This window comes from Salminus brasiliensis, chromosome 20 (genome assembly GCF_030463535.1).
Source record: "Salminus brasiliensis chromosome 20, fSalBra1.hap2, whole genome shotgun sequence".
Classification (NCBI taxonomy): Eukaryota; Metazoa; Chordata; class Actinopteri; order Characiformes; family Bryconidae; genus Salminus; species Salminus brasiliensis.
The window spans coordinates 11,322,839-11,341,280 of NC_132897.1; the positions used below are offsets into that span (position 1 = coordinate 11,322,839).

Genomic DNA, 18,442 nt, shown 5'->3' on the forward strand with positions numbered 1-18,442 from the left:
AAATTAACTGCTGTTATTACATATTATTATTACAAAAAACACAAAAACGCCTAAAGGGAAAACCACTGTAAGACTGCACATGGAATATACTCTGGTACGAGCGAGTGTAGTTCCTACGTCTAGAGTTATTATAAAATATTTCTGTTCACACGGAGACGAAAATACTTGCATGAGCATGCTGACCCTCTATAGGGTAATAGTGCCTCATAAAGAGAGCCTTGTAGTTTTGTGTAGTTCACTACATAAGTAGTAAGAGTAAATAAGAGTAAATATTTAGAAGGAGAGATTTAGCCGTAAACATGCATGCGTTGTGATGGCAGTGTTTTCATTAAGCTTCGATGTCCACACAACACTGAAAATCTCAGAGAGCGTTTTCAACCAACCGACCAAAAATGGTGTTTATGTGTGGATAGAAGGCTAAAACGCAGGCAAAAACCAGATTTTTCATGAATCAAAGTAGTACATAACTCGTTTTTAACGTTTTTAATATGCTACAATTATATGAGGTTAAACTGTAAACCACTAGGCCTATGTGAAGGTTATCAGTTCTCAGACTGTAGCACAAATGAACACTGGATTGCAGGTGTTACAAAACGTTTCATTCAGTTGAATGTCTGAACATGTTCATTGAGCAGCAACAACAGTTCAAAAGAACACTCATGAGTTCAGCGTGCTACAAATTTGTCTTTTAGTCCTGCCCACATTTCAAAAAGCCTCAGAAACAAGGCAGATATTGTCTTTCCTGAGGTGAGAAAAAACAAGCCTCTGTACTTACAATGATTCAACTTACAGCACGTGGGAACATGCACATTGGAGAGTACTGCAGTTGATGAGGCCAAAGTGAAGATCCAAAATCAATCATTTTCCATCAACCTAGTAACCTAGTGATGTATCCACATGATTGAACAGCAGCAGTATATGTACGGTTCCAGATTGTGTTTTGAAAGGAAATCCCCTTTTAATCCCATCAAACATCCTCTAGTAGGAACATCCTGTCTGAAAAAACGTGTGGTCTGGTTTTGTTCTCGCCTGCAGAACACAAACACAAACCTGACGTCAGACACATGCCCTCAGAAAAGCTTCAAACACAAAAATGGTTTCTTTTGAAAAATAATGTTTATTTGGTACATGATTGTCAAGGCTTCCATAGCTTAACTCTGAACTGATGAAGAGGCAAGCAGACAAACCATCTGCATTTCAGACACTTACTGATCCAGTATGAACTTCTTCTATAATACAAGCCCTTCCATTCTGCTGCCTGGTGTGTAAGACACGTTATTAATGCACATTCAATTCAGCAATTAGGACTGAAGGTGGGATACTGAAGAAACATGAGCAAATATTACTCAAAATCACAAGGTTAAAATAATCATAATAAAATAAAGACATATCTAAATTTCATATTAAATAATAATACACAAAAATACAGTTCCAGCCAAGTAAAGCTTGGGTTTAAGCCATGAATTTTCTCACTTTTTTAAATTTCCTTTCCACTGTAAACTGGTATTAAAGGTATTTAATAAGGACTTTTTTCCATCAACTAAAACTGAGACCCTGCATACACCTGGTTACTTCATGTGATTAGTATCTGGACTGTATCCTGATCAGATTTTCAAATGTGTCTCTCCGGTTAGTGAGACTGAAATCCAATTGCTGTGTGGGACAGCATATGCAAATTCGCTTGAAATGTGGCTACCACTTGTTTATCTGGGCTGGGCTGAAGATGGTTGCAATTTTACAATCCGCTGTGCATGATTTTACATGCCGTCGTCCTCCATGTTTATCTCACCAAACAGACACAAATCACATGCCCTGCAATGTACTGCATGGGGAGGTGTTTGGGTGGTATTAGGAGGGGGTCTGGTTGTTGAATGTGTCTTGGAGAGACGGATGAGTTTACATTGCTATAACGTGGCTCAAACGTGTCACAGATCCCCTCCTGAAGTGGTCTGAGTGGTCAGATTTGTATCTGGTTTAAATGCGGCTTGTTTTTTTGTGGCTTGGCTTTATCCAGATACAACCCAAGACTCTTGAAATGTCCAGGTGTAAACAGGGTCTGAATGTTCCATCTATTTTCCAGTGCTTGTGAAACAGTGCATCATTCCTAAGAAAACAAAATACATTTAAAAAAAAATCATCACATCCAGCAATAACTGCTGCTATGCCTTCCAATGCATTTGAACTCAACTGTGCCACAGTTTTGTGTACAACATAAAAAAACACTCAAACCTACCAGTCCTGGCACGAACAGCCACATCTGTAAAAAAAAAGAAAAAAAGAAAAAAGAAAACTGAAAAGAAAAAACCCAATTGGAAGTTGTAGAAAAGTCTATTCAGCTTTTAGAGAACGGTCTCTCTGGACACTCCTATAAGGCTGTGTGGCCGCTCCTGTCCGGTCCGAGAGCCCATCCTAGAGGCGGTGCGTGAACGGGACAGCTCAGCCCAGGTGAAGGTGCTGAGATCCCCACAGCTGCGCAGGTGCAGCAGGCCCGGCCGCTTGCGCAGCGGCAGTGTGTTGGAGGTGCAGTCCGGTTGCGTCTGTCTGGCCTGGGCCGCCCGCGCCGGACCACTGTCTGACCCTGTGATGACCTGGAGACAAGCAGGGAGGATCAGGAGTGTGGTCAGAAAGAGCGCATACAGCTGTATATAGGCGATACAACACTCCACGTCTAACACAGCCACCAATAACATCACAGTTTGAGGGGTCGGATCTCACAGTTCTATAACTTTACAGAATGCTACACAGTAAAAAACAAAATCCTAAAGTTTAATGGAAAACAAATATGGAAAATAACTTACTTTAACTTGGTTAAAATAACTTACTTTGTTTACTATGTTTTTTACTTTGTAAAATTACATATATTCTCTGTAAATCATTGTAAATACAGCTGTTAAGTGTTATGCCAATAATTACAATTTAAATGTTTTATATTTTGTACTAAAAAATGTATACAGTATATCTGCTTTCTCAGATAGCAATCAAATGTATGTTAAATTACAATATTTATCTGTAATTTAACATGCAGATAACAATATAAAAGTCCATATGCCCATATTAACAATTTACGCTTTTTTCTTTGTAATTTTAGGATAAATTTCATTAGTTTTATATTTATGAATATTTATATTCAGTCTGACTGTATACTGTCATGAGAAACATTCACTGACACCTATAATACTAGAAGGTGGAGATATTACCACTGGGAAAAAGAGCATCAGAGGTGCTATGGAAAAGTGCTGCTTTTGTGCCTCACCTGGTCGATGAAGCTGGCACAGCGCACCGCCTCCTCCATGTGTTCCTCGTCTGAGCGCAGCACCGTCTTGATGCTGTTGATCAGCTCCTGGACCTCAGGGGTCATGCTGCACGAGGACTGCTGCAGGAAGCGGGCCACAAGCAGCTTGGTGTCCCTATAGCTCTGATAGTCCACCATGGAGGAGGGACGTGGCCGCCGGGGACCCTTCCCCCGCCGCAGGGTGACGGTGGCCTGCTCTGTTGGCCCTGTCCCAGGACTTAGTTCAGTCTGTGTGGCTGCTTCACAGCTCATTACTGCAAAAAACAGAGAAAACTGAACAGGAAGCAGGAACGAACATAAAGCACCAGTGATGCCACAAATGCTCTTAAAACATAGAGTTCAAAGATTTGGGCATTCCTTGGGACTCCAAGACATTTGTTCTAGAAAATCATTAAGAATCATTAAGTTTCATTAAGAAGCATGGTCTGGGAGAAAGAAAAGAAAAGAAAGAAAAATAAAATATATAATATATAATATATATAACAAAACCTCCTTATAATTACATTAAACTTCCAAGTAAGACATAAATGGATACAAAATTTTCTCCAATGCATCAATATTGTCAATTAAAATAAATCGTAAAATTGTATTCCAGTATTTCTTCAGTTTGGGACATAAAGCGTAGCTGTGTAGTAGCGTAGCTTCCATTGTTTCACATGTATTACAAACGGGTGAGAGCTCTGGAAAGAATGTACGTCATTCTGATTTACAGTCATGTAGCCCATGTAAGATTTTACAGTGGATTAGACAATGAGGTGTATTCATTAAACATGTTTGAATATACTCAAGACTTTCCTCCCAAATTTCTTTCAACAGTGGAGCCCCCGGCTCTTCTTCCCAAGCTGCTTTTATTACTTCAGTTGATGGCGTACTGTTTTTGTTTTTTGTAAGATTACAAAGTGTTGTCAGAAATTTGTCTTATCACAAAAATGAAAATCTAAGAACAGTTTCTTCCTCAAGGAACTTTTGTGAATCTGGCTTCAGATCTCATTTAGTGAAACATGCATGTAGTCATTGGTTAAAGAATGATATAATTAAAGATGACCATAACCTCATACTGTCACTGTAATACCTCTAAAGAACAAATTAATAAATTTCTGCCATTGGTGAATTGAAAGCAGAGTTAGCATTCGCCATGGGTGATGTCCACATACTACTATAGAGCCCAATACTGCACTAATGAATGCATGCTGTTAACATAGTAACATGTGGTCTTAGACTAACTGCTCCTGGTCATTATACTCCGTACCTTTTATTCACTTTTTATTCATATCAGCATTTAGTTTTTCACTCCAGCCTAACAGAGAGGAAGAGCAGCGACAACTGTAGTCCCTGTAGTCCCTCTACTTGTGTGCTTTACTTTCTTGTAATGTATGTGTAAATGTGTGAGTATGTGTGTGTGTGTGTGAGGCCTGCTGATGAAAATGTGTTTAACAGGCCTGCAAACTCATGCACTCCTCAGATATCTGCCTGAGTGCCAAACAGCAGTGTCCTCAGTGAGTGACACTGAAAGAGGGAGCACTATATTTAAAATGCTCCTGATGAAGCTGCTGACAGATGAGGGGGGCAAGATTTACTATGAGAAGTGTCAGACCCAGACCTTTGACCCTCAAATCACATGCACACATACACACGGCCTAAAGATAACCTAGACAAGTGTGCTGCAGTTAGGTTATTGTTCACATTGCAGTTCTGCTTATGGAGTGAAAAGGTCAGGCAACAAGATCCAAGATTTTCTCCCCTATATTGTCGCTGTCACTTGTCACAATCTAGCTGGTCCACCCTGTAGGTGTAAAGTCAGAGACAGAAGCTTGTCTGTAGCTGCACAGTTTGTGTTGGTCATCCTCTAGTCCTTCATCGGTGGCTTGTTGGCTGGAGGTTTCTGGCTAGTGCACTGTTCTCAGTCCAGCAGTGACACAAAGGTATATAAAAACTTTAGCAGCTCTGTCTGATTCACTCGTACCAGCGCAACACACACCAACACACCTCCACCATCTCAGTGTCACTGCAGTGCTGAGAATGACCCGCCACCCAAATACTACCTGCTCTGTTGTGGTCCTGACCATTAAAAAACAGGATGAAAGTGCTCCTATATGGTAAGTGGAGCAATAGTGTATTATTTGATCATTGTATTAGTGTATTATTTTTATTATTTTATAATCACAAGTGGACAATTAGTGTAAAAACAAGGAGGTAGTGTTAATGTCATGGCTGAGATATATATATATATATATATACTTAATTTGCTACAGAACAAAAGAAGGTAAATTGATCTGGATACCTTTGGCAGCAAGGTCCAGGAGGACAGGGTCACTGTTGGACCTGCGAAGACGCTGTCTGTGTGGCCTCCTGCTGGATGTGGCTGCATTGGGAGTGTGACGGGGCTGTAAAGGAGGCGTGGGACTCAGTATAGCTGTCTGCAGACACCTGTCTGAGTGATGGACATTCATGAGCATTACTGTTATGGACATTTCTGTTTGATGTTAACATTAGCTTCGTAGCTCTAGCGCTAAACTAAAGAAGCAAAATCTCAACACCAAATTTAATCTCTGCCTGGGGACATCAGGTCTGAAAATTAGAAGGGCCTATATTACAGAAACCGGGAATGTTCTTCTAATAAAAGAGCCTCGTATAGTGTGTAGACATATTTATCTATAGTCCTAGTTCATACAGTCCATATTTGTCATGGAAAGCAATCTATTTTCGAATGAGATACAATACTTGGCAGCCAATCTGAACAGAGCATTTTTACATATATCAGTCTTACAGTAACACACAGGCACATACACAAAACAGCCTGATTAACAATATGGAACAAAGAGAATCTAGAAAACTGTCATGTAAAAAACGTTTTTGATGCATAAATTCACTACAAAAGTTGACCTTGGTAAAAATATTAAAACAATATATACAGTTGTTTTCTAAAGTTGTGTTGTTGATTTTATAAATGAAAAATCTTAAACAAATTCTAATACAACATGACATAAGATAAGATGTGCCATGACCTTTGTACATGCCTTATTCTATTAATTATTATTCCCCAATCTGTTTGACTAGGGGTGCCCAACCTTTTGCATTTAACTGCATGTATATAGACAAGAAAGGAAAAGCACAGTATATGGCCTCTTATGTAAAGAAACAAATGCTGACACTTTAGCAAAGAACTTCAAGATAAGATACCTTAGCAGAAATATTAGCTTCCAACTGAAGTAAAGAACAGTTTATCTGAAGGAACTCTAAAACGTAAACAACAAACACCTTAGCAGTGAAGCAAGTTATCTGAGGCCATAAGGTTCATTTGAACAAGACAAATACAGAATGATTTTTAATTTGCATGGAAGTCAGAGGGGTCACTCCTTCACTGGCCTGCCGAACTGTACAGATAAGAAGGGAGCGTGGAGTTGGAAATGAGATATGGGGACACCAAAATACATTTCTTTTAATACATGGGTGACATAATTGCGAATGGACCGTCTGACATGACTGTGAGGTTTTATCCTAGCTTATTTTTGAGTAAATATAGAGATGTGAGGAGCAACAGTGCTGTTATAATAAGCAGGCTCTACCCAAGGGAACTATGCACAGAAATGATGCTTAATGTTAACAGAGATCCTAGCTTTAAAATGAGTGTGCTTACATTTAAGTGACAGAACTGGAAAGACACTGTGTTTTATCAAAGCTCGCTGGCTGGACCGCTTGTCTATGCTGTATATTCCTTTACACTGTGCTTAATGTGTAGTAAGGACTCTTGCATTTACCATCGCTGGCCGTGTCCGTGTCAGAGCAGTGGGACAGCCTTTCGGTCAGTTCGGTCAGTTCAGTCACTTGAAGCTCGGAGTCCTGCGCCTGATTTAAACACACAAGCTCAGTTAGCAGGTCAAAGCTTTATACGGCTGAGCTCCTGCCAACACATGCTACAGCAGCTTCTGCTTGTTAGTGGCCCTACAGACAAACCACTGAATGTGATGAGTGGTCAGCTGACCTGATCTACAATCAGTGTTAACATAAAAGAAGGCAATCTTCTTTCCTCCTACTCATTTTACAATGAAACTGATGAATGAACTGATGAAATATGATTTACTTTGTTTATATTTGTGTCTTTACATGTAAGATTTATGCAATTTTTCAGGCATTATGAATACTTTAGTATTCTAGTCTCCATGTTTGGAGGTCTAGATATGTTATTCAGTATTTCAAGTATAATTAATTACATAAATATATTCCTTTATGGACATTACATAAGTATATTACATAAGTATATTCCTTTATGATTTTCCTTTATATATTGTGGCAATAGGTCATCAATCATTTTAGAATCATATCATAGTTGGGATAATATTAGGGGTGTCAGGACTGAAACTGATTTTAAAAAATCTATTAAAATTAAAATTGAAAAAAGATAAGTTCAGAGAACAAATTTGTCTAGTTGTTTGTGTAAAAGTAATTACTTATATTACGTATTATATTATTGCTCTGGAGACTGTATGTTTTTAAAAAAAGCTAAATTAATGCTGCCATTTCTTGTTTTACTTCTATCTCAAGTCAGTGTAAATACCACAATACAAATTGTATTGTATAAACTTGGAATTTCTGAACAATAGTTGCACAACACTAGTGTATTAGAATCCTTTCATGCATGTACTGTATCTGTGACCAAACAGATTTTACTTTAATGAAATGATTGATATATGAAACTTCTGAATGAGAGTGAGGTACTAATATTATAATTCCTATAAAACAGAGCCTAGTATAGACCTGCTTACCTGTAGAGGCTGGTTCTCTCCTGCTGCAACAGCTTCATAGGGGGGAGGCGGGTCGAGTGGACAGAAAACCTCCACCCCTTTGATTCTCGCTCCGTATATATGAGGCAGCGGGATTACACTGTCACCAAACATCCTGTCAAAGCACACACACACAATCATACTAGTGCACAATTATACATGCTCGTTAGTGACTATCATAGTATTTTATTGTACAAAAAAGCTAAATTCATTTTGATTTTTTATCCATTTAAGTAATAAATAAATAATGTTTTAAACTGACTTATATGAAATACTATTCGCAGCAGTATCCCAAAATTATCTGGAATAGTTTTACTATTCGATTGAATTTAATATTCTCATGATCATTACAAATATCGACCATGATAGTACTCCACAAAATAGTGAAATTAAGAGCCCCTGTTGCCATGGTGTTGGTGGTGGTGACATTTACTGTGTTAAATTTGCTCTGTCATTTTACATCATTTTAAAAGAAGAAAACAGACCAGTCAAAGCAAAGTAGCAGTACTCATGCTGCAGGGTTTATTAATGTTATTAATGCTTACTTAAATATCATCTGACACCTTGAACTATTCTGTAATCATTTAATGAATTCATGATTTTAAAAATATTCATGAGTAGATTAGTAACAGCCAGTACAATTTTCCCCCCACAAGCTACTACAGGCTTTTTTAAACCGGTCCATATCATACTCTGCAAAGCTTCACTAGGCTTTTGCAGTTCCACAGTATGGAATGCTCTCTGAAGGCTTTTCATGGTTGTTCTGCCAAAGAGCGAAGTCTCCCACACAGCCACTAAATCCAGCTGCATCTGTTGTGCAGCAGGGGGGTATGCATGTGTGTGTGTGGAATGAGAGAGCTCTAATCCTGACCTGAGTGAAAGTTAGGGGGTAGAGCTGGTATGAGAAGATGAGACAGCCAACAGCAAGGACTAGGAGTTTGCAGGGTAACACAGGATGAGTGTGTACTTAGTCCAACACTTATGTAATAACATATCACAGTGTATTGTGTAATAACGTATCACTGAGGCAACCGCCTCTCAAAAACAAAAATTTGTGCACACCTACTCATTCCTTTTTTTTTTAACTGTTGGAATAACGCAGAAGACACAACTATGAAATATCACAATTGGAAATATGATAAGAAACTTCATATTGGAATCATATTGGTAAGATGCAGATAATTCCTTAAGAATCCCTTGTATTGGATCATGTTTCCAACTGATAGTTGAGTTTTTTGCACTTTGAGGAGCAGCATGTTTAGTCACACACAGTTTAGTCTCTCAGGGTGCTGTTTTTGCAGAAGTCGCTGCACAGTAGAAAAGTGCACCACCACTCCAAAGTCTGCAACATCTTCCTGAAAGTCTTTTCTATTTGTTTCATTATTTATTTTTCCTTTTCAAACAAGGTTTTCTGCTCCTTGAAGCACGGAATTCTCTAAATCTGATGTAACAAAAGGGAAGCTTGTGTGTTACTTGTGTTAACAGGTGTGTTACCTGCGTGCCAACCGTGGGGTGTAGGAGTAGAAGGTGGAGAAGTATGAAGGAGGTGGTGCAGGGGCTATAAACTCCTCAGGATCGGGACTCCGCTGTGGCTCCTCTCCTTCTTCTGGAACGCTCCGCGGCTCTTCCTGCCAGACAGGAACAGTGCCATCAGCAGTTAAGTATTGAGTCTAAGTTACCGGAGGGCTGTGACTGACTTTCAGCACGTCCAAATCCATGGTCAGTGTCAGAAGGATCGAATGCATGTAAACAAGATTAGGTTCTACCATGCTGGGGAAAAAACAATTGCAACATGCAGTTTATTTGTGTTTGGTGGGGATGTTATTATACATAAACTTTTTTGGGGTAAATTCACCAAATCTGAGACTGCATCACCTTAATTATAAAAAATCCAACTTTCTTTTGTATGTATCATTTTGTAATGCCTGAATAATGAATTTAATAATATTATATCATTTTTATGCTAGCTAAAAGTAGCAGAAAAACAATCGCAGCCTTACATTGAGTTTATTTATTATTATTAGAATTATTATCCATTAAATTAACTTGACTTATATTTTTATGAAACATTTTTGCATAATATGTAGTAGAAATTTACAAAACTTAAGAAACTCCTGAGTGTCTTGACTGTTTGAACATTTATTAAATTTTTTGGAGATAATGAATCCTGGGGATGCTTCAGCCATTCATGACTAGGTGGGAAAATGCCTGGTAGCAATGTGTGATGGAGGGAGTCAGAACTAGTGAATACAATGTTGCTGAATAAATCTAAATGAGTTGCTGTAATAAAAATATAAGCTTAGAAAACTTCTGAGCATAAAAATTTAGGTTGAGTCACCTTTTTTATAAACAATAAAATGGAAGCATAGCTGTAATATGTTGTATATTGTTATACGACAATAAAACTGTATATTAGCTGTATAACTAAACTATTTAATCAAACAAAAGCAATGTGACAAATAAATACTAAAAGTGTACATTATCTTCTTCTATTTGTGGTTGTTAATGTGGTTGTTAATTTTGGGAGATTGAGATCACTAATATTTTGGCAGCACAAAAACTAAAAACGTACTTAGTTTACAGCACATATACTGGCTTGCAACCCACGTACTGAGAAAAATGAATAATAATTTGCATATTGTAACACCCCTAGTGTTGAGGTGTGAAATGAAGCAATAATAGATGTTATTTACGTGGATTCTTACCATGCAGGGCCGTCTGGCTGAGAAAATCTGGAGATAGCGTAACGCAGCTGCAATCAGACACACTGCAGTAGTCAGTGCGTTCAATGCGCACAGCGCAAAAAGAACTTTCTGGAAGCAAGACATACGATATTTAACCAAATGAAAATGCATTCAAACTGATTATATACAGTATTTCATAGCAATTATCATAATACACATTTACATTTAGCCAAAGACATTTCTATGGAGGATTACAGTAATGCACCGTTTCTAAAGTGGAACAGTGTGGTAAGGTAGCATTACTAACAACACAGGCCAAACCTTGAGCAGCACTCTCATCGTCCCGCACGAGTGGCCGGCATATATCTTTATCAGCTTCTCCTCTTGGCACAGGCTGCTGGGGCTATCAGCACAACAGTTACAGATATCGCCATCGCCGCTCTGCAACACACACCATATTCAAACACTACATCAGTGGGAATAATGTATGCTATACTCTCATTCTTTCTGTCTCTTCATGTATCTATACACAGATATACACCAATCAGCCATAACACTGAACACACAGGTTGGACATAATTTTCAATGATGATCCGGTTACAGTGGCACCTGTCGAGAAGTGGGATATATTAGACAGCAAGTGAACAGTCAGTTTGTGAAAGTGATGTGCTGGAAGCTGTAAAAATGGGCAAGCGTAAGAATCTTAGATAATTTTCTACAAGGATCAAACTGCCATGTCATGAGCACTCACTGCTCACTGATGGGAGTGGAGAGTGAAGCCTGAATTGTCTAATCTGGTGCCACAGAAGAGCTATTGTAGCACAAACTGTTAAAAAAGGTAATGTTGGCTATGTCTTGTGTTCATGCCTCGACGGGCCAGATTTATCTTTGGCAGCATTTTGGAGGGGGACCTAAACAACAGCAGAAGTTTTTGTTATTATTATGAACTGTTTGGAGAGGAACTTATAAAATTATAAACAAAAGGGTGATAATGTTTCACCCTTTAATATTAATATATAAGATTAATATTTATTAATCTGATCACATTGATCTTTTTTTTAACACTACAATTCTAGACACTGATCCTATTTAAAAAAGGGCCCTCATTTGGGTCACAAAGCCAAACATTGCCATATACTCACACGGGCAATTTGTGTTTCAGCCTAAATGCTTTTTGAATGAGACAAATATAGGATATGGGCACTATAAATGTTATTTTAAGTGCTAAGAGTATCAATACTTTTTCATGTTCATAAAAACTAATAACTGTACAATATTATACTATGTCAAATAACAGCAAAAGAAATGAGTGTGCAGTTTTTACAAACCAGAGATGACATTGAAAGGCTGGATGGAAATAATCTGAGTTGTTTCTGAAAACAGCAAATTAGGCCAATCCAAAGAAGTGCAGAGTAACTGTACCAGGTACAGGACAAGCGGACAGAGCAACCCAGATAAGATTTAACCTTCAGGCACAAAAAACGTCCGGACTAAACACCCCTGAGAGCAGCACCTGATTTAGGAACAGATGGCAAGGTCAGGAGTGTCCACACACACAGAAAGGGGGAGAGGGACAGGAAGAGAAAAGCAGGCCATGGTGACCGGTAAGTATAAGAGCTATGTATGAGGGGAGGGGCAGATAGGGCTTCACACTCTATTTCAGGGCTTCTGTGCTCTGCCTGGCTCAGATACACTCATCATAGTCCAGGTTTGGTCTTCTAATAGTTTAAAGTGAGAAATTACTTTAAATTCCTTGTATGGATGGAGTTTGAGATTTAGGAGACTGTAAACTATAATACCTGCCCAACCATACTTGTGATATTACTCCAAGACACAAAGAGGGGAAAAATGAAATACAATCAATTACAAAACCAAGAATTTGATCAATTACATGGACAAATTAAACCCTGCATCCTCATATGGGGACATTACATCTCTGCTTCTCTGCACCATCATACTTTTTTAAACCTCAACCCTTGTTTTAAACGTTGACCCTTTGGCCTTTGCCAAAACGACTTCCTATACAAAGACAAACAAGTTACAAAGTTTATTTTTTACACTTGTTAGGTCCTACTAATTCAAAATAGAAGAAATTGAATAAGCACACCAAGCAAAAGTCCAGGCCTCAGGGGGTTATGACTGGATGAAGGGACATAATCAAAATATGTGGGCAATATATAATGTTATTTTAAATTATATTATAATATTGACCTATATCTGTGATCTAAGGATGCAGGGTCAATGTTGGCCAACCAACATGTCACTAGCCATCTCTAACCATGAGTGAAAATCTGACCCTTCTGCAGCTGTGTTATTTCAGTTTTCATAGTAACGCAGCCCAGAGCAGCTTGTTTGGAGGTGTCAATTAATGACAACTCAATGTCCTTCCACTTAGCTTCATAGACACAGTTGACCAGTATACAAGTGGTCTCAAAAGGCTAAGTATATCCATGGTCCTTGGCAGCTGCAGCCTTGAGTATTTTACTCATGCTCTTTTATTATTCCAGATCTTTTTATTCCAAATCTAGATAACTTCTTGTCCCATTTTCTAAACTGTTTGGAGAGGAACTCTGCCAGAAACGATAAATACTGACATCACAACAAATGACACCACTACAATTCAGGAAGCTGTCCTGAGCATATTCTGGACATCATCTGTATTATAAAAATGTCATCACAATCACTTTAGCTATTCGCACCCTCTTTGTGTCCATTACCTGATATGCTGGATCAGTATTTCCACCTATTAAATTGAATCGGATATTGTTGCTACCGTTCCTTGGGCTGCTTTCACACGTACCTTGTTGGGTTCAGACTTTCTGACTTTTCAGGTGGGCCCAAACCAAAACAGCGGGTCTGAAAGGTGTCTGACCATGGCCCGGACAAAAGAACCAAAAAATCGAAGGGAATCAAGTTTCGGTTTGTTTGCAGTGTAAAACATGTTTTAGATGGCTCAGACTTTCAGGACAATTACAGGAAGTTTAGGCAGGAAATCATCACCCCTTAAACAATAGAAGAAGAAAACCAACTAAAAAACATGAGCCGCAGTAGCACATGGGAACGATTATCTGACGAGCATGTTTGGCAAATCGGAACTAGTCTCCAGTACTGCGCTGGAAATGGGGCTGCTGGTAGTAATGCCACATATAATGTTATATATATTTTTTTAATTATTTTGGGGGAGGAAAGGCTACCCACTGAATTGATAACACGCTAACATCAGACACACGTCCCAAAACTAACTGAAATTAATACAGAAAATAAAACAGAATCTTAGTCAGAATCTTCGGACTTGTGAAAACACCAGCCATCATAAATGTGAAACATTGAAATTGTTATGCGATACGTTACGTTAGTCTCTTCTGTATATTATACATGAGTGCCTTAACAGAGCACAAGTATCGGATTGGTGAGTGTAGATATCCAAATTGGTAGCGTAAGAGAAAAAGCTGGATCAGGGCACACCTATATTTCACCCAGCCTTCGCCTGACCACTGTATCTGCTCTACAGCTCAGCACCTGATTATGAGCTGTGGTAGTTTTATGATGCATGTTCTGGCGCTCTCACCAGCTGACAGTTGATGGTGCTGGACACCAGCTGAGCTCCCTGACAACACAGGATGAAGCCTGCCAGGTTCAGCAGGATACACACCACGGACAGCAACACAAACAGATTCACCTAAGGAAGGAAGAGAGTGAGAGGGATATCTATAATCAGTACTGCTGATGGTATAAGTCAAGGAGTCAAAGAGTGTGTGCTTATATTATACATGGAATATTGTGTTATATTTTCTGCATTTAAAGAATAACCAACATCAGACCCCTCATTTCTGTGGTTAAAATAACAACCTGGCACACCCACGCACAAAAGAACACACATACACACGCATACAAATGCACCCCAGACTTTGATCCCACAGTTAGAGACTAAATGGTCAATAACTTCGTCTCTAACTTAGTTGCTGCAGTGCAAAAGTAAGGAAACTAAATTTCAACATTAAGTATTTTTTGCTAACTGGGTGTTTGTGAAAATTTGATTTTTTTTTTTTTAACATACCATCCCTTTAATGGTGCAGGTGAACCAGAGAGTCAGAAATAAAGCTGTGAGACACATACCAGCAGCAGCATGGGCCGTTTCCATGTTGTGAGGCCGATAATCCCAGAGAGAATGACCTGCGGAGAGCAGAATCAGCTAATTCAGCAAAGATGCCATGGAGCAGACAGATTAAGCAGGCAATGTAGCTGCTCCATATGGCCACCAACACTTTTCCATCCTGCTATTTGTTCCTCGGTTGTGCTGGCCTCGATGAGAGCTGTTGTGTTTACTCAGTCAACTAGTATTGTCCATAGGTGGCCCCATTTCAAGTCATCTAATCATCTAAATGCTTTTTTACTTCAGCAGCTTTGACTGCCTCTTCCTGTTTCTAATTCACAGTTCTCCCTCTAATGTGTGGCTATGCAATTTCCTGGAAATCCTCCATTACCATCCTACTGTTAGGAGAGGCAGTAGGCACCTTAGGGTATGTTTGACCATTGCTAAACATTAATGTAAGAAATACGGATTCTCCCTTTGTGTTTGACTTAAGGACTTAAGACATGTTTGGTGTCTAAAGTAAAGTCTCATGTTGCTTTAAATAAGTCTATCTCACTCAAAATCTCCTTAATATTAGTTAATGACATCAGTGCAAAACTGAGGAAGCAAATTCCACACACAAAACATGTTGGATAAACAACATTTGTACATTTGATGTGAAACAGTGAAAAGTTGTTTTAACAGCCAGGCCCTCTCATTCACTCCCACCTCATAACTGTCTCTGGCCAGTGTGTTTGCATATCAGACCCATCCTTAGAAAGACATATGTAAGACGGACTGCGATTACAACAGTAGCTCAGTGGCATGTGACCACTTGCAAACCCTTAAAATATCAGTATAGTGTGTACAGTGCTTGAGAGGACAACACATCAGAGCACCAAAATACTAAAGGGAACGGAAACACTTTGCTGATGACTCCTACTAATGTCTGCTGTATGACCACATGCTCTACACCAGATCTCCTATCTTCTCAGTGTTTGTATTTAAGAGAAATATGGTCTTTAGCTTTAGGTCACTGACAGTTTAGGTCACTCCAGATTTAGCAGCTTGTGCTCATGAGCTGAGCAGTACCTCTCATTAACTCAGTCTAATGTTGGTTGAAAAAGTAAGTAAGCTAATCAAGCACAGGCTGAAGTCTTTACCGTGCTGTTAAACCTCAAGTTAACTCATACTAGAAAACAACCACAACAACAGATGCAGGTCTGAGCACATTGCTGTAGCTCAACATGGACCTGTAAACATGCCTGACTGCAAGACTGGTACCTGATAATGCAAACATCTGGTTAAGAAAGCAGACCAAGTTACAGGACAGACACGGGAATACTCACTGAGGACCCTGCCCAAAACGGGCACGAGTTTCTGATGGGAGGCGAGTTGCTGAGGGACAGAGCGCCGAAAGAGAGCGCTACCATGGAGCAGCCGAGAACCAGCTGCAGCAGCCCGAGCGAGAGCAGGGGTCGAGCGGGCAGCAGCGCGGGGGAGAGCCGCGCCTGGGAGCCGGACATTCGCCACCGCGCGGCGGCCGAGCGGTTGCGGCCTCGGGAAGATAGCGATGGATCTCCGAAGTGAGGGGCCAGAGAAGCCCGGGCTAAGCGACAGCAGGAGCCAGGCAGAACTACCGGCAGAGACATTGGAGACGAGCGACCAACAGAGGAACAACGACGATCGGTAAACGGAGGCGGCTCGGGTCCCTCATTTTACTCCCAGTGGGTTTTGCTCAAACCGACGGTAGCTGCTGCTGCTGCTGCTGCTGCTGCTGCTGGATCCCTTCGGTGCTCCGTCCATGATCCTCTCGAGGCGGAGAGAGACAGAGGCGAACATGAGGGTCTAAAATAACTCTGGCGCTCGGATTGCGTTTCACATTTTTGGCAAAGAGACAAGCGAAGGAGGAGGAGGAGGAGGAGGAGGAGGAGGAGTGTGTGGGAATAGGCCACCCTGCCCTGTTTTGTGTGTCTCTGTGTGAGAGAGAGAGAGAGAAAGCGAGGATTCCTCATCAGTGTCAGATTGAAGCTGTTTCTCGTCTTCTTTAATGAAGCGAATGTAAAATAAACAGCAGCTTTTCCTGCTCGAACACAACAAACAAGTAAACACACACATACAGCACAGATTCACACACAGCGAAGCCGGAGCCTGCTGAGCCCATATGAAAATACTGACACCCGCCACTACTACTGACAGCGCTGTGACACCCGCCACTACTACTGACAGCGCTGTGACACCCGCCACTACCACTGACAGCGCTGTTACTCCCGCCACTACCACTGACAGCGCTGTGACACCCGCCACTACCACTGACAACACTACTGACAGCGCTGTTAGTCCCGCCACTACCACTGACAGCGCTGTGACACCCGCCACTACCACTGACAGCGCTGTGACACCCGCCACTACCACTGACAGCGCTGTGACACCCGCCACTACCACTGACAACACTACTGACAGCGCTGTTAGTCCCGCCACTACCACTGACAGCGCTGTGACACCCGCCACTACTACTGACAGCGCTGTGACACCCGCCACTACTACTGACAGCGCTGTGACACCCGCCACTACTACTGACAGCGCTGTGACACCCGCCACTACTACTGACAGAGCTGTTACTCCCGCCACTACCACTGACAGCGCTGTGACACCCGCCACTACCACTGACAACACTACTGACAGCGCTGTTAGTCCCGCCACTACCACTGACAGCGCTGTGACACCCGCCACTACCACTGACAGCGCTGTGACACCCGCCACTACTACTGACAGAGCTGTTACTCCCGCCACTACCACTGACAGCGCTGTGACACCCGCCACTACCACTGACAACACTACTGACAGCGCTGTTAGTCCCGCCACTACCACTGACAGCGCTGTGACACCCGCCACTACCACTGACAGCGCTGTGACACCCGCCACTACCACTGACAACACTACTGACAGCGCTGTTAGTCCCGCCACTACCACTGACAGCGCTGTGACACCCGCCACTACCACTGACAACACTACTGACAGCGCTGTTAGTCCCGCCACTACCACTGACAGCGCTGTGACACCCGCCACTACCACTGACAACACTACTGACAGCGCTGTTAGTCCCGCCACTACCACTGACAGCGCTGTGACACCCGCCACTACCACTGACAGCGCTGTGACACCCGCCACTACCACTGACAACACTACTGACAGTGCTGTTAGTCCTGCCACTACCACTGACAGCGCTGTGACACCCGCCACTACCACTGACAACACTACTGACAGCGCTGTTAGTCCCGCCACTACCACTGACAGCGCTGTGACACCCGCCACTACCACTGACAGCGCTGTGACACCCGCCACTACCACTGACAACACTACTGACAGCGCTGTTAGTCCTGCCACTACCACTGACAGCGCTGTGACCCCCGCCACTACCACTGACAACACTACTGACAGCGCTGTTAGTCCTGCCACTACGCGCAGCGGACCTAAAAACATTTAGCTAGCTAGCTAAGTTACGTTCGCTAATTAAAATAAGTTAGTTAGTTAGTTAGTTAGCTAACGCAAATCACCTTCTCTGTCAAACACCACTTCAGTCTCATTTCACATTTTATCAAACAGCATCTTG

The 18,442-nt window shown here is 41.1% G+C and overlaps 1 protein-coding gene across 1 annotated transcript; it reads right to left on the reverse strand.

Annotated features, from left to right (window-relative positions):
- Positions 1-1,097: 1,097 nt before the first annotated feature.
- On the reverse strand, positions 1,098-16,977 carry fam189a2 (family with sequence similarity 189 member A2). The gene is made up of 11 exons (XM_072664980.1): positions 16,179-16,977; positions 14,874-14,930; positions 14,326-14,436; positions 11,079-11,198; positions 10,779-10,886; positions 9,568-9,701; positions 8,056-8,188; positions 7,051-7,138; positions 5,574-5,723; positions 3,254-3,546; positions 1,098-2,588 (listed from the first exon to the last, which is right to left on the reverse strand). Exons 1-11 carry the CDS (start codon positions 16,479-16,481, stop codon positions 2,340-2,342), a joined length of 1,746 nt encoding a protein of 581 aa, XP_072521081.1. The 5' UTR covers positions 16,482-16,977; the 3' UTR covers positions 1,098-2,339.
- Between the last annotated feature and the right edge of the window lie 1,465 nt (positions 16,978-18,442).